At 41.4% G+C, this 14,401-nt stretch overlaps 1 protein-coding gene across 15 annotated transcripts in view; it reads left to right on the top strand.

The window, feature by feature from the left end:
• SVIL (supervillin) overlaps window positions 1–14,401 on the top strand; it is a 255,989-nt gene that overhangs the window by 146,183 nt on the left and 95,405 nt on the right. For all 15 annotated transcript variants that reach the window (XM_070381838.1, XM_070381836.1, XM_070381840.1 and 12 more), the window contains one exon: window positions 6,488–6,579. Coding sequence is in view for 10 of the 15 variants with exons in the window: in XM_070381834.1 (XP_070237935.1) it covers window positions 6,488–6,579 (92 nt within the window). In the remaining 5 variants the exon portion in view is untranslated. The remainder of the gene's footprint in view (window positions 1–6,487; window positions 6,580–14,401) is intronic.

The raw sequence follows: 14,401 nt of genomic DNA on the forward strand, positions 1-14,401 counted from the left end.
TTCTTATATCTGCCTCTAAGGATATGATACCTTTTTTGCAATCTATCCTTTTAGTAAGGGAGCTTTTGGCTTGTTGTTGTTCTTTTTTTTTTTTTTAATTGAAGTATATTTAATTTACAATGTTGTACCAATCTCTGCTATACAGCACAGTGAATCAGTTATCCACATATATGCTTTTAGTTTTTTAAGAAAGGATCTAGTCTTGTTCTTCCTCCCTCTTTCCCTTCCTTCTGACCCATTCTTCTCCCCTTACTTCTCTCCCTCCACCCATCCACCCACTCACCTGTCCAGGTAAGTTCAAGTTGCCTGGTCTCTTAACCTTTCTGCCCTTCAATTCCATTGGCTGCAGGATATTATGGGTACCTATTTGATGTACCTGATATGCTAAAATTCCGTGGTACATACATCAATGAGGTGAGATAATAGAAAAATTAAACTTTGTGCCTAATAAGGTAGCTATATTTCCGATGTAGCCTCACAGATGGCTGTCCCTAACAGGTTTTGAGATTTTCAAGTGGAGACACAAAATGATGGTCTCTGAACACACAGAGATGTGGATTTCAGCATCCACTTTATTATGCAGGAAGGCTACAACCCAGATCTACCCTTCATTCCACTTAGATGCTTTTGTTCCTAATGTATGACATAAGACATTGTTTCTTTATTTTAAAAGTTTGCATCTCAAAACATTGGGATAAGCTGTTGTGTCAGCAGTGCCCTAGTCAAGCAAGCCTGGCTCTGCATTTGAGAATGTTAGATTTGACCTTCTGAACACAATGGATGGGGTAAACTTTGATGAATCTCATCCAGATCTTATTAATAGTATAAGGTAAACCAGAGCAGTGAGGAGGCATGGTCATCAGTAAGGCTGTCTTATTTGACTCATGAAACCTTACTCTTCTAGTACTCGATACAATCTCCCTTATTTCTCATCTTTGCTTTCTTTTTAATAGAAGCTAAGGCTTGTGTCTTAATTTGTTCACTCTCATAGACTGAGTGGCTTATAAAATTTATTTTATAAGTGGCTAGAAATTTATTTCTCATACCTGGAGGCTAGAAGTCTGAGGTCAGGGTGCACTGTCACGGGGTGACGACCCTCCTCCAGGTTGCCCACTGCCCTGTGTCTTGCATCCTGTCTTGTTGGAACGGGCACCAGTCTCATTCATGAAGGCTCCACTCTCATGACCTAATCACTTTCCAGAAGCCCCACCTCCTAATATCTTCACCCTTGAGGGTCAGGATTTCAACCTATGAATTCCGGGAAACACAAACATTCAGATCATAGCAACTTTGTTTTGAATACATCACTAGCAGGTTGGTTTAGCTGTTGTAGACTTAATAGGTGACTAAGAGCAGGGACTTGATGGACATGAGTTTGGGTAAACTCTGGGAGTTGGTGATGGACAGGGAGGCCTGGCTTGCTGCGATTCATGGGTTGCTAAGAGTCGGACACAACTGAGCATCTGAACTGAACTGAAGAGCAGGGGAAAAAAAAGAGGAGACAGAAAGTGCTGCTTTTTCAAGGGAAAGTATGAAGTATGAGCGCAGGTCAGTCAATTCAAGGAGAGAGACTCAGAGGGACACAGCGGTTCTGAAACAGTGGTGGTATTTCATGTACGCCTATTAAAACAGTGGCCCCCGGGCTCTGGCCCTAAATATAAAATGGGCTGGAAATACAAGTACCTGCCTCCTTCAGAGAAATCTAGTTACCCAGACACCAGACTTGGGGACATGAGGTAACGGATTACATCTCCCTTGTTTGTTTGTTTGTTTTTTCTTTTGGCCTTGTGGGATCTTAGTTCCCTGACCAGGGATCAAACCCATATCCCCTGCATTGGGAGCATGAAGTCTTAACCACTGGACCACCAGGGATGTTCCCTCCCCTGTCTTGTAACTAAACTTCAGTAGAAGAGTTATTTATCGGGAAGCCCTTCACGGTATGGAACAGAATGTTCCTTATTAGGACATCCCATTTTTTAAAAAAGATAGAAGATAATAACCGCAGGATAGGCTGCTCTCACTTTATTTATTTATTTATTTTTTTGCTCTCACTTTAATAAAATGTCCTTTTATTGTCTTGCTGGGCATTTAAGTAGGTTAATGGGACATGTTAAAAAAAATTATCATGGAAGCATGAAGGGCAATCTTTTCTTGGATCACTGAAGCAGAGGAAAGAGCTAGAAGTATGAAAGAATTAGTCATGAAGAAGGGAGCTCCATTTCAGAGGAGACGAAAAACATATTAAAGGTGTTTCTTCATATTGTTGTTGTTGTTGAATTACTAAGTCATGTCCAACTCTTTGTGACCCCCATGGACTATAGCCCTCCAGGCTCCTCTGTCCATGGAATTTCCTAGGCAAGAATACTGGAGTGGGTTGCCACTTCTCCAGGGGATCTTCCCCACCCAGGAATTGAACCCATGTCTCCTGCATTGATAAACAGATTCTTTACAACTAAGCCACCAGGAAAGCCCCATTGTATTCATATTAGAAGCTTTAAAAATTTTAATTCCCCAAAATGAAGACTGTTGCATATACTTTAGTTATATGGAGAGACAGTTTCATGGTGTAATAGAGGATCCCACCTTTTACTGGAGCTGTGGCAACCCACCAAGGCCCAGAGAGGTGGTCTGGGCAGAGACCCCCTAATCCACATGTAGCTGATAATGAGGAGGGACACAGTCCGGCATCCAGGGCTTGGGCTCCCCCAGTGATGCTGCTTTGGGTGCCTTTGATTCAGAGAATGAAAGGAGAGTGGCGCTAGGGCTGTGGGGGAGGACATTTGTAAGTGTTTAACCAGCCATTAGATGAGCAAGTGAGTTGCTCATTCGTGACTGGTCCAGATTGCTTCACCAGTGCGTCCTGCCTGCATTTTCACTGCTGACTGGTGCCCTCACGTGTCAGAAGTCCAGGATAGAGGCGTGACTTGTCTCAGTCTGGTTTCGTATTGATTTGGGGAAACTTGCATCCGTCACAACTCTTGTGACAATTCCAAGTCAGAGTCCTTGGTTCCAGCCCATCTTCCTTATTCTTCCTATGGCTCATCTACTTCCTCATTGGTTAGTAGTCATTGGTTACTAGACATTGTTGGTTGGTAGTCATCTTTGGTTAGTAGTCATTGGTTAGCAGTCAGAGGTTAGTAGTTACTTGGAGGAAATTGGAGAGAGAGGTATTAACAGCAAGAAAGAAGTATAAAGGTGGCCATGTGGATTCCAGTAAGAAAATTTTACCTTGAGGATGGAGACCTGAAAAATACTTTATAAACATGCAAGCATACACATATTTTCATACATACGGGCAAGGTAGGCAAAGGTAATGAGCGATGTTTTCCCAATTATATGTTATTTTAAAGAGAAGAGAAGGAGAGGAAGGAAGGGAGGAAGGGATGATGTTATTAAATACATGCTCTTCTAATGAGTCTCAGTATTTGTCATGTTCTTTGCCCCATCATATCCACAGTGTGTAAAGTGTATACATAAAATACTTCAGGAGACTTCCCTGGTGGTCTGGTGGTTTAGACTTCACCTTCCAGGGCAGGGGCTGTGGGTTCAATCCCTGGTTGGGTAACTAAGATCCCACATGCTGTGGGGTCAAAAAAGACAAACCAGAACAAAACAAAAGCAGTGTTGCGAAGCCTTTAAAAATGGTCCACATCAAAAATATAAAATCTTAAAAAAAAATACTTCAGAGTAGTTGTCGTAAATATTTGAAATATTTTATTAGAGCCAATTCATTCACTGTACATTTATTGATTTTTAAAAGTATTTTTTTTTAAATCAGCAAGTTAAAATGAGACACTTGTAATATGTTCCATAAATAGGAAAACAGGGTCACATCAGAGAATAAACAGAGGTACATAGTGTAGATTTGGTGCTAGTAGGTGGACACGGGGTCACAGCATTATTCCTTAAGGAGATGACCTTAAACTGAGGCCCAGACCAGGAGCAAGACTAGCCAGGATGGAAGGCAGCTGGAGAAAGAGACTTGAGGAGGAAACAGCATTCACAGTCAGCCATGGGAAGAGGCAGGAGAGATTTCCCTAACGTGCTATGGTTTTCATGGTTTCTGACCACCCGTGAGAGGCTGTCGTGCCCATCAATGCAGACACATCTGTAGTTTGTTTCAAGAAAGGAAATGCGTGTGAAGCCAGGGGTGTAGGGTGATGGATTGTGAACCCCACTCTGTGCAAGTTCAGTAAAATGTTTAACAAGAGGGTAGTTTTTTAGTCTTCCTTAAGCAGCTTCATTGAGCTTTTTGATGAGCAGATAAAAGGGGGAAAATAGAAACACAGATGTTCAGTTTTGAAAATAGGAGATAATATTTGTGCTCCAGTGGTCTGGAGCTGAATACTTCAGGGTTTGCATCATTCCTTGTAATATAGAATTTTCTTCCTGAGATTTTTGTTTCCCAAAGAAAGTACAGAACTTGTTGGAATGTTTCAAGTGGTTAAATAGTCAATTAAAATATTGATAGCATGTCACTCCTTAAGTAGGGTGCCATTCTGCAGTTGTTTAATGTTTTAAGTTTAGATTACATCATACCTCTATGATGGTATGATGTAATCATATGAAAAAACACTGAGAACCGTCACTGGATTCTCCCTATTGAGAAGTCAGTGCTTATTCCAAGTTTTTGACCTGAGCAGGGGGTGTCAGGATTTTCAAGCCACCTGGAGTGTGGTTTTCAAAGCCTACTTATTCTCAAGACTTTTTATTAACTGATAAGAATATATGGCACTGCTGTTCACGAGTATAAGCATTCCACATTTATAAGCAGTAACTAAGGGTTTCTGATAAGCTTGGTTCTAGGAAGATGGGATGGCAATATTTTGGAGTATACAGACAATCCTTGAAATTTAATTTGTATCTAGGATCTAAGTGATTGGTACGCCCCCTTCATAGCTCCGGCAGCGCTTCCTCAGTCTCCCCTTGGGCCTCTGTGGACACACCCCTGCAGGGCGGAGCCACAGACGGGACCATCCATGGGAAAGGTCAGGCTGGTGCTGGGTTTGTTTACGGGTTTATCACCACCTCTCTGGAGGTGATCATGTTGTTGGGGAAGATGAGTTTCCTGTTTCCCTAGGTTTGTTCTCTTCCTTTGAGGCCGCAGCTCTGGTCTTGCCCACTCCAGGAGCATTCCCCTGGAGGCCTTGAACTTGTGGGCTCCAAGTCCTGGGCCAGGTGCGTGCGCACAGTGTCAGAGCAGAAGGAGATTTGCACGTTGCATACTGTTCTTGCCGCGTGTGTGTCCTTGGCCAAAGCATTGGGCAGTTTCCTGATCTGTAAGCCGAAGACAACAGTGGTCCCAGGGGTGTGTTTGCACACACACACATACACACGCACCCTGGTGAGTGTGCCCATGTTCCTTCCAACTTAGAGATTGCTGAGTCCTGTGGGAGCTTGAAGAGCAGCAGTGGGGGGAGTATTTACACCACCAGCAGGTATAAGAAACGGGTGCTTTGGGAGGCTGGGAATGGTGGGCAGAGCAAGGAGCTGGTTGGTAAGCCTGTACCAACACCGCATACAGGGCCTTATTTCCCCAACCAGGGATTGAACCCTCACCCCCTGCATTGGAAAGGCAGAATCTTAACCACTGGGCCACCAGGGAAGTCCCATTTCTTTTTTTTCCCCTGGACAAATTTTCATGAACCTTTCACACCTCTTCTCCATTCTTTGATTTTTGTTTGATTGAAGATGTTTGTTACTTTAGTTTCAACAGCGGAAGACAGCGTGTAGATCACCTACACAAGTCACTGATTTTCTGAGGAAGACTGTAGCACAGAGAAGTCGAGTGATTAGTTCAAGTTTGCACAGCTACTGGTGGCCCTTGAAGAGGTTGTCAGTCTGAACAGAGGCATCCATCTCCTAGTGCAGTGATGTTTTTACCACCAGAGGCCACACATACCCTCACATCCCTCCCACCCCCTGCCACCTATGCTGATGTAATTATTTAGTTGCACCCAAAAATCATATTAATATAACCATGAATAATTGAAAAAAAGCTACCTATTAACTCCCCCAAATAAACTATTTTACTTATAATCTATACACACATGTTTAACTATGTACAGTAGTAACATAATTTTTTATGTTCTGTGATATCTCAGTTCATATCAGATACCTGGGTTTAAAAGGACTTTAAACATTTTCTTTTATTTTTTTAATTATTTTTTAAATTTTATTTTATTTTTTAACTTTACAATATTGTATTGGTTTTGCCATATATCAACATGAATCCGCCACAGGTATACATGTGTCCCCCATCCTGAACCCTCCTCCCTCCTCCCTCCCCATACCATCCCTCTGGGTCTTCCCAGTGCACCAGCCCCAAGCATCCAGTATCGTGCATAGAACCTGGACTGGTGATTCATTTCATATATGATATTATACATGTTTCAATGCCATTCTCCCAAATCATCCCACCCTCTCCCTCTCCCACAGAGTCCAAAAGACTGTTCTATAAACATTTTCTTAATGGAATCATTTTTAGCTTTCAGAAAGAGTTCTTGCTTGAAGACAAAGAACAGCTTGATAACCACAAAAGAAGGATCGATGCTCAGCTTTTAGCTGCCCTTCCTAAAGGTAAGACTTCTAGATGGTCGACCAGTATCTAGAGTGTGTAAATGTATTATCTAATTTTCCTGGAGAACTCTTTCCCTAATCTCCAGCTTGGTTCTCCTCTGTGCCCCTTTCTGCCTCATCAAGAAAGCAACCTTAATTAAATAACCTCTTTTGTCACAGTTTTATTTTTTAAATTCTTCTTTATTGGTATATTGTGGTTTTACAGTGTTGCGTTAGTTTCTACTGTACAGCAAAGTGAATCAGCTCTACACAGATCCACTCTCTTTTGGATTCCCTTCCCATTTAGATCATCACAGAGCACTGAGTAGAGTTCCTTGAGCTATACCGTAGGTTCTTACTAGTTAGGAATCAGTCCTGAGTGTTCATTGGAAGGACTGGTGCTGAAGCTGAAACTCCAATACTTTGGCTACCTGATGCAAAGAACTGACTCATTGGAAAAGAACCTGATGCTGGGAAAGATTGAAAGCAGGAGGAGAAGGGGACAATGGAGGATGAGATGGTTGGATGGCATCACTGACTCAATGGACATGAGTTTGAGTGAACTCCAGGACTTGGTGATGGACAGGGAGGCCTGGCGTGCTGCAGTCCATGGGGTCGCAAAGAGTCAGACATGACTGAGCAACTGAACTGACTGAACTGAGTGTATATATGTCAATCCCAATCCCCCAATTCATCCCACTCCACCTTTCTGCCCGTGGTGTCCATATACTTGTTCTCTATGCCTGTGTCTCTTATTTCTGCTTTGCAGGGAAGATGATCTACACCATTTTTTATAGATTCCACATATACAATATTAGTATACAATATTTCTTTTTCTCTTTTTGACTTCACTCTGTCTCTAGGTCCATCCACATCTCTACAAATGATCCGATTTCTTTTTATGGCTGAATAATATTCCATAGTACATAAGTACCACATCTTTATCCATTCCTCTGTAGATGGACTTCACCTTACCATGAGTCCCTTCCTTTCATTTTAGGCATCCTCAAGTTTTTGCTGCAGGCTGGCACCGAGGATAAGAGAGCAGTCCTAGAATCAGCCTCACCTCATCTCTCTCTTACTTTTCACCTTCTCCAAGGGTGATGAGTTCTGCTTACTTGCCTGTTTCTTTCCTGTCCACCCCCTCCCACTGCTTCCAGCTCCCTGAGGCTTTCCAGTGCTAGGATATCTTTCAGCTCCTGACTGGGCAACACACTGAGCAAGCAGTGTAAAGTGCATCTTAAACGTCTCTCTTCTTATCCAATCACATCTGTGAATTCACACTTTGGTTAAGATGTACATGCAGTCAAATATTCGCATCAGCTACCAGCCCTCTACCTCTAGTATTGCACGTGGAATAATACGAGCATTACCTGATGTTTGTTTCTACCAACTGTAACACTAACTCAGGGGAGTACCAGCTCACAAACTGGGTTTATCCCAAATGAGCTGTGTAAACCTTGCTTCAGAAGAAACAGCTTTTCCAGCAATCCCACTCCTATACCCAGAAAACATATAGTTCTCTAATTTGAAAAGATACATGGCGCACCAACATTCAAAGTTGCACTATTTACAACAGCCAAGACATGGCAGCAGTCTAAATGTCCATCAGCAGAGGAATGGATTTAAAAAAAAAGAGAGAAAAAGATAAATACCATATATCACTCACACATGGAATCTGAAAAAATTATACAAATGAACTTACAAAACAGAAACAGACTCAGACCTAGAAAACAAACTTATGGCAATCAAAGAGAAAGCTGGGGAGGGATAAATTAGGAGTTGGGGATTCATTAATAATTAATTATAATTAATCCTATCAATTATAAGATTTTATACTGTATATCAGAGAAGGCAATGGCACCCCACTCCAGTACTCTTGCCTGGAAAATCCCATGGACGGAGGAGCCTGGTAGGCTGCAGTCCATGGGGTCACTAAGAGTCGTACGCGACTGAGCAACTTCACTTTCACTTTTCACTTTCATGCACTGGAGAAGGAAATGGCAACCCACTCCAGTGTTCTTGCCTGGAGAATCCCAGGGATGGGGCAGCCTAGCGGGCTGCCGTCTATGGGGTCGCACAGAGTCGGACACGACTGAAGCAACTTAGCAGCAGCAGCATACTGTATATAAAAGTGACAAACAACAAGGACCTACTGTTTAGCATAGAAAACTGTATTCAATATCTCATAATAACCTATAATGGGAAAGAATCTGAGCATGTATATATGTGTGTGTGTGTATATATATATACAGACATACATATATAAAACTGAATCATTTTGCTACACTCCTGGAATATTGGAAATCAACTATATTTCAATAAAAATAAATTAAAAAAAGAAATATTTCTGGTGGAAGATCAGGGGTTTTCTTCTATCCTGAAAAAAAAAAACAACATAAAAACCAAAAATAGCAGCAGTAAATCATGATATCAAGCCCAGACGAAATTAGACCAGAAAAAATATTCTCTTAACAGAAACAAAATCAATTTTAAAAGTCCCACTGACAAATTTACATGCATCCGCAGGAACTGAACCAGTCGTACTCCTGGACACAGGTTTATGAGGATGGATGCTTGAAGGAGGACCCCAGGGATTTGAGTCACCTGGTGGTGACAACTTCAAGAAGGGACATTTTTCAATTTTTAAGTTTAACAAAACTGTCAACTGAAACAGAGTCTTGTTCTGTTTTGCTCCAGCGGTCCAAAATAAGAAGAATGTGTAGAATTACAAGAAGGCAGGTGAGATTTCATATGAGGAAGAAAATTCTGATAGTTCATGGTACCTGGAAATGAAAGGCACTGCGTTGTGATCTCATTAACTGTTCAAGTCAAGGGTAGGACACCTATGAGCCGGGTTCCCACCTGGAACCCCAGGTGTGAAATGGAAAAGTCCTTCCAATTTGTAAGACTCTTTCAGAAGACAGACTCAATTTAATCTGAGTGAAACTGAAAGGGTTAGCCGCTCAGTCATGTCCGACTCTTTGCAACCGCATGGACTATAGCTCACCAGGCTCCTCTGTCTGTGGGATTCTCTAGGCAAGAATACTGGAGTGGGTAGTAGCTATTCCCTTCTCCAGGGGATCTTCCTGACCCAGGGATCAAACCCAAGTCTTCTGCATTCCAGGCTGATTCTTTATCATTTGAGCCACCAAGGAAGCCCGAGCCAAATGTAAAAATCTATGAAGGTGATCAAAACAAAGAGCAAGAATGAACAAACTGATATCAGCAGCAGTTTAGATTTGACTGATTATGGAAAGTTACAGAAAGCTAAAGTTTTCCTCTTCTCTTTGTCCCCCCTTTCCTTCTCTTAGTGAATAATAAATAAGAAGATCAAAAAAATTAAGAACAATGTCAGATGCTAGATTCCTCAAAGCTCAATGACTCAGAGCTCTACATATAACAATTTTAAAATGTATAAACTTATTAACCAGTTTTACTAGACATTATCATAATTGGTCATTAAAAATCATGATTTTCCCTAATCAAAGATGATTATGTACTCACCAGATTTATGTTTCTAAATTAACAAGGTTTTTCAAACATACTTCTTAAGCATTAGTATCCCTCCTTCCCTGAATTTCATCTTAATTCCCATAGATTTATTTCATAGTCTTTACTCTTTATGAATTTGGGCAGATACATTTGGAAAGACCGCAGGTATTACCTGAAGTCTTTTTATTTCTCCACCTTAACAGATGTATTCAGTATTCTGTCAGTTCTTGGTAATAGCAAGTTAAAAATAGGAATTGATTATGAGTTTTAATGTCATGGAGTTTCATGTTGGTTTATAAGTTTACAGAAGCTTCTTCCTGTTCATTTAGTGATGGGATTTATGCTTCTGTGAAATTGAGCTTTTAAATGGTCTTTGATTTTTCTCTAAGGAACTTCCTTTACCCATGTATCATGAACAAGTAATCAAGGGATTAAAACCCTTTACCAGTGTAAAGCTTATCCTATTAAAATAGATTTTCCATTTAGGAGTTATGAAATGGACAAAATATATGATTCTACTTTTTTTTTAACAGCTTCATTGAGATATAATTCGTATGCTATACAATTATCCATTTTAAGTAGACAGTTTGGTGGCTTTTGGTAGCTTCACAGAGTCGTGCATTGATCAGCAGAGTCAATTTTAGAACATTTTCATTATCCCCCCAAAAACCCTTCTGATAGCCATCACACCTCCCCCTCTTTCCTCTAGGTTTGTAATGATTTTATTTTATAAGCTGCTGGTCTTTGTATTAGTGGCTGCCATCCAAGTGTAAAAGTTAAAGTGGATTACTCCTGGGGAAGAAAGATCAGCATACAGAATATTCTGGACCTGGCCCGTGGTATCAAATGCAGGCAGGGGGAGAGCTGTTCTTGGCAGTCCCCCCACTACTTATATTTCTTTGGAAGATTCTACTGTATTCAGACTTGGGGGACTGAAATCAACAATAACTTTACCAGAAAGCCTGTTCTCAGAGCTAATTGAAGAAACCATGCTTCCCAAGAAAAGCACCTAACAGACCAAATTACCCTGCGTATTGCTATTATACGTTATTACAAAATATATGAGGCAAATTAAATAGTTTTATAAAGTATTATAGCCCCTGATGTCAAATCCTCTTAAATTGCCTTACTTGGAAAATGACCAATGCAAGTCCCGTCAGAAATTGCTGAAGAAATAGAGTCATAGAACTCATATTTCTTAGACAAGGACAGCAGACTAAAATCACAGGGATTTTAGCAAGGGATAATTTAGTGTACATACAAGTCTCAGTGCACTTGAAAATTTATTGCAACAGAAGTTAGACCAGCTGTGCTAGTTTCTATCTGGATTTATGATGACGAATATTGCTATTTTCTGAACCATGTATTAGTTTTATACATATGACACAGCATACCATCAATTGAATTATGGCATTTGAGTCTAATTTTTCAAAATCCCTTGTTTTTAGGAAAGAGACACTGAAGGATTTAGAGTTAAAAGGAGCATCAGGCTGCAACTTACTCTTGAATGGTTCAGAAAAATTAATATGTGAATATGAGAATGTGTGTGCATTCGTGCTCACAGTGCTCAGTTGCTCAGTCGCATCCGACTCTTTGAAACCCCATGGACTGTAGCCCACCAGGCCCCTCTGTTCATGGGATTTTCCAGGCAAGAATACTGGAGTGGGTTGCCATGCCCTTCTCCAGGGGGTCTTCTCAACCCAGGGTTCCAACTCATCTCCTGCATTGATGGGCAGGTTCTTTACCACCTGGGAAGTGCTATATCCATGTGTATATACACATAAATATATGCATATTTTCATATATATTTACATGTAAATATACATATGGAGATAGAAAAGGGGGGTAAGAATAAGTATAGTAACAAATGTTTACAAATGGAAAATGTCTTAATTTTTCTCTGAGACTGAAATTATATAAAAATTTTAAAGGAAGGAAACCTTCTTTTGGGAGATCATAAATAAGAATAAACTATGTTCAGGGCCGGCAGTCAGAAGATGGAGCAGTGACAGAGCAGTCTGTGGACTCTGTACAAAAGACATGAAGTGACCACGTGTTTCCCCAGTAGGGGCGACTTCCATGCTTTCTTACTAGCTTTTTATTTTTACAGTGCTTTAGAATATACCTGACCAAAATTCAGTGGGGGTGGGGAGTACTACAAGTGCTCATCTGAAGTTTTTTTTCCTTTGGAATTGCATTCACAGTTCAAATAAAACATCATTCAGTGCAACTAGAGATTATCATACTAAGTGAAGTAAGTCAGAAAGAGAAAGAGAAGAATACCATGTGATACAACTTGTACATGGAATCTTAAATGTGGCACAAATGAGCTAACCTATGAAACAGCAACCGATTCACGAACATAGAAAACAGACTTCTGATTACCAAGTGGGAGGAGGTGAAGCGGAGGGAAGGACTGGGCTTTGGGGATTCGGTTCAGTTCAGTTCAGTCACTCAGTCGTGTCCAACTCTTTGCGACCCCATGAATCGCAGCACGCCAGGCCTCCCTGTCCATCACCAACTCCCGGGGTTCACTCAGACTCACGTCCATCGAGTCAGTGATGCCATCCAGCCATCTCATCCTCTGTCATCCCCTTCTCCTCCTGCCCCCAATCCCTCCCAGCATCAGAGTCTTTTCCAATGAGTCAACTCTTCGCATCAGGTGGCCAAAGTACTGGAGTTTCAGCTTTAGCATCATTCCTTCCAAAGAAATCCCAGGGCTGATCTCCTTCAGAATGGACTGGTTGGATCTCCTTGCAGTCCAAGGGACTCTCAACAGTCTTCTCCAACACCACAGTTCAAAAGCATCAATTCTTTGGCACTTAGCCTTCTTCACAGTCCAACTCTCACATCCACACATGACCACAGGAAAAACCATAGCCTTGACTAGACGGACCTTTGTTGGCAAAGTAATGTCTCTGCTTTTGAATATGCTATCTAGATTGGTCATGACTTTCCTTCCAAGGACTAAGCGTCTTTTAATTTCATGGCTGCAGTCACCATCTGCAGTGATTTTGGAGCCCAAAAAAGTAAAGTCTGACACTGTTTCCACTGTTTCCCCACTTTGGGGATTGCTGCTGCTGCTGCTAAGTCGCTTCAGTCGTGTCCGATTCTGTGTGACCCCATAGACGACAGCCCATCGGGCTCCCCCGTCCCTGGGATTCTCCAGGCAAGAACACTGGAGTGGGTTGCCATTTCCTTCTCCAATGCATGAAAGTGAAAAGTGAAAGTGCAGTCGCTCAGTCGTGTCCGACTCTTAGCAACCTCATGGACTGCAGCCTACCAGGCTCCTCCGTCCATGGGATTTTCCAGGCAAGAGTACTGGAGTGGGTTGCCATTGCAGATGCAAACTGCTATATATAGGATGGATAAACAACAAGGTCCTACTGTATAGCACAGGGAACTGTATTCAATATCCTGTGATTATAATAGAAAAGGATATAAAAAAGAATATATGTATATGTTTGCTGTACAGCAGACATTAACACAGCCTTGTGTATCAACTATATGTAAATAAAAAATTTTTTTAAACCAGCAAAATGAAAGAAACAAAATAACAACCGAACATACATAGACAAATAAAAAGTCATTCTCTTTTACACAACCTAAGTGTTATCTGTGGAATAGATATACTATAGTAATTATGTTATATGTGTGTCAACTCCCCATGAGTTGACCTTTCCTTCCGGATTATGGGAAATAATGTCAAGATGGAGCGTGTTGCTTATCTTTTTCACTGTACTGCTGGATTTTCTTTAAATGTTTTCAGGTGCACAACTTCTATAGAAAATGTTCAAGTTTTAATGAGATAAAAATGATTTTCAGTCGCAAATGAGGACCAGAAAAGTCAACTTAATTTTTCAGAGTGGACATCGTGTGCCTCTCCGAATGCATCGCATTCTTATTTTTTATGCTTGTTCGGGCTTACTTCATTCAGATGGTTTATAAACAGCAGAAGTTTATTGCTCACTGTTCTGGGGACTAGAAGTCCAGGATCAGGGCAACAGCATGGTCAGGTTCTGGCGAGTGCCCTCTTGCTAGTTGCAGACTGCCAACTTCTCATGGCATCCTCACGTGGTGGATGGGGCGCAGGAGCTCTGTGAAAAAGTGGTGAAAGTGTCAGTTGCTCAGTCGTGTCCAACTCTTTGCACCCCCATGTACTATAGCCCACTAGGCTCCTCTGTCCATGGAATTCTCCAGGCAAGAATACTGGAGTGGGTCGCCATTTACTTCTCCAGGGAATCTTCCCAACCCAGGGATTGAATCCCGGTCTCCTGCATCACAGGTAGATTCTTTACTGTCTGAGCCACCGGGGAAGCCCTTGGGAGCTCTGTGGGGCTTCTTTGTT

The sequence above is a fragment of the Bos mutus genome, chromosome 13 (genome assembly GCF_027580195.1).
Source record: "Bos mutus isolate GX-2022 chromosome 13, NWIPB_WYAK_1.1, whole genome shotgun sequence".
Classification (NCBI taxonomy): Eukaryota; Metazoa; Chordata; class Mammalia; order Artiodactyla; family Bovidae; genus Bos; species Bos mutus.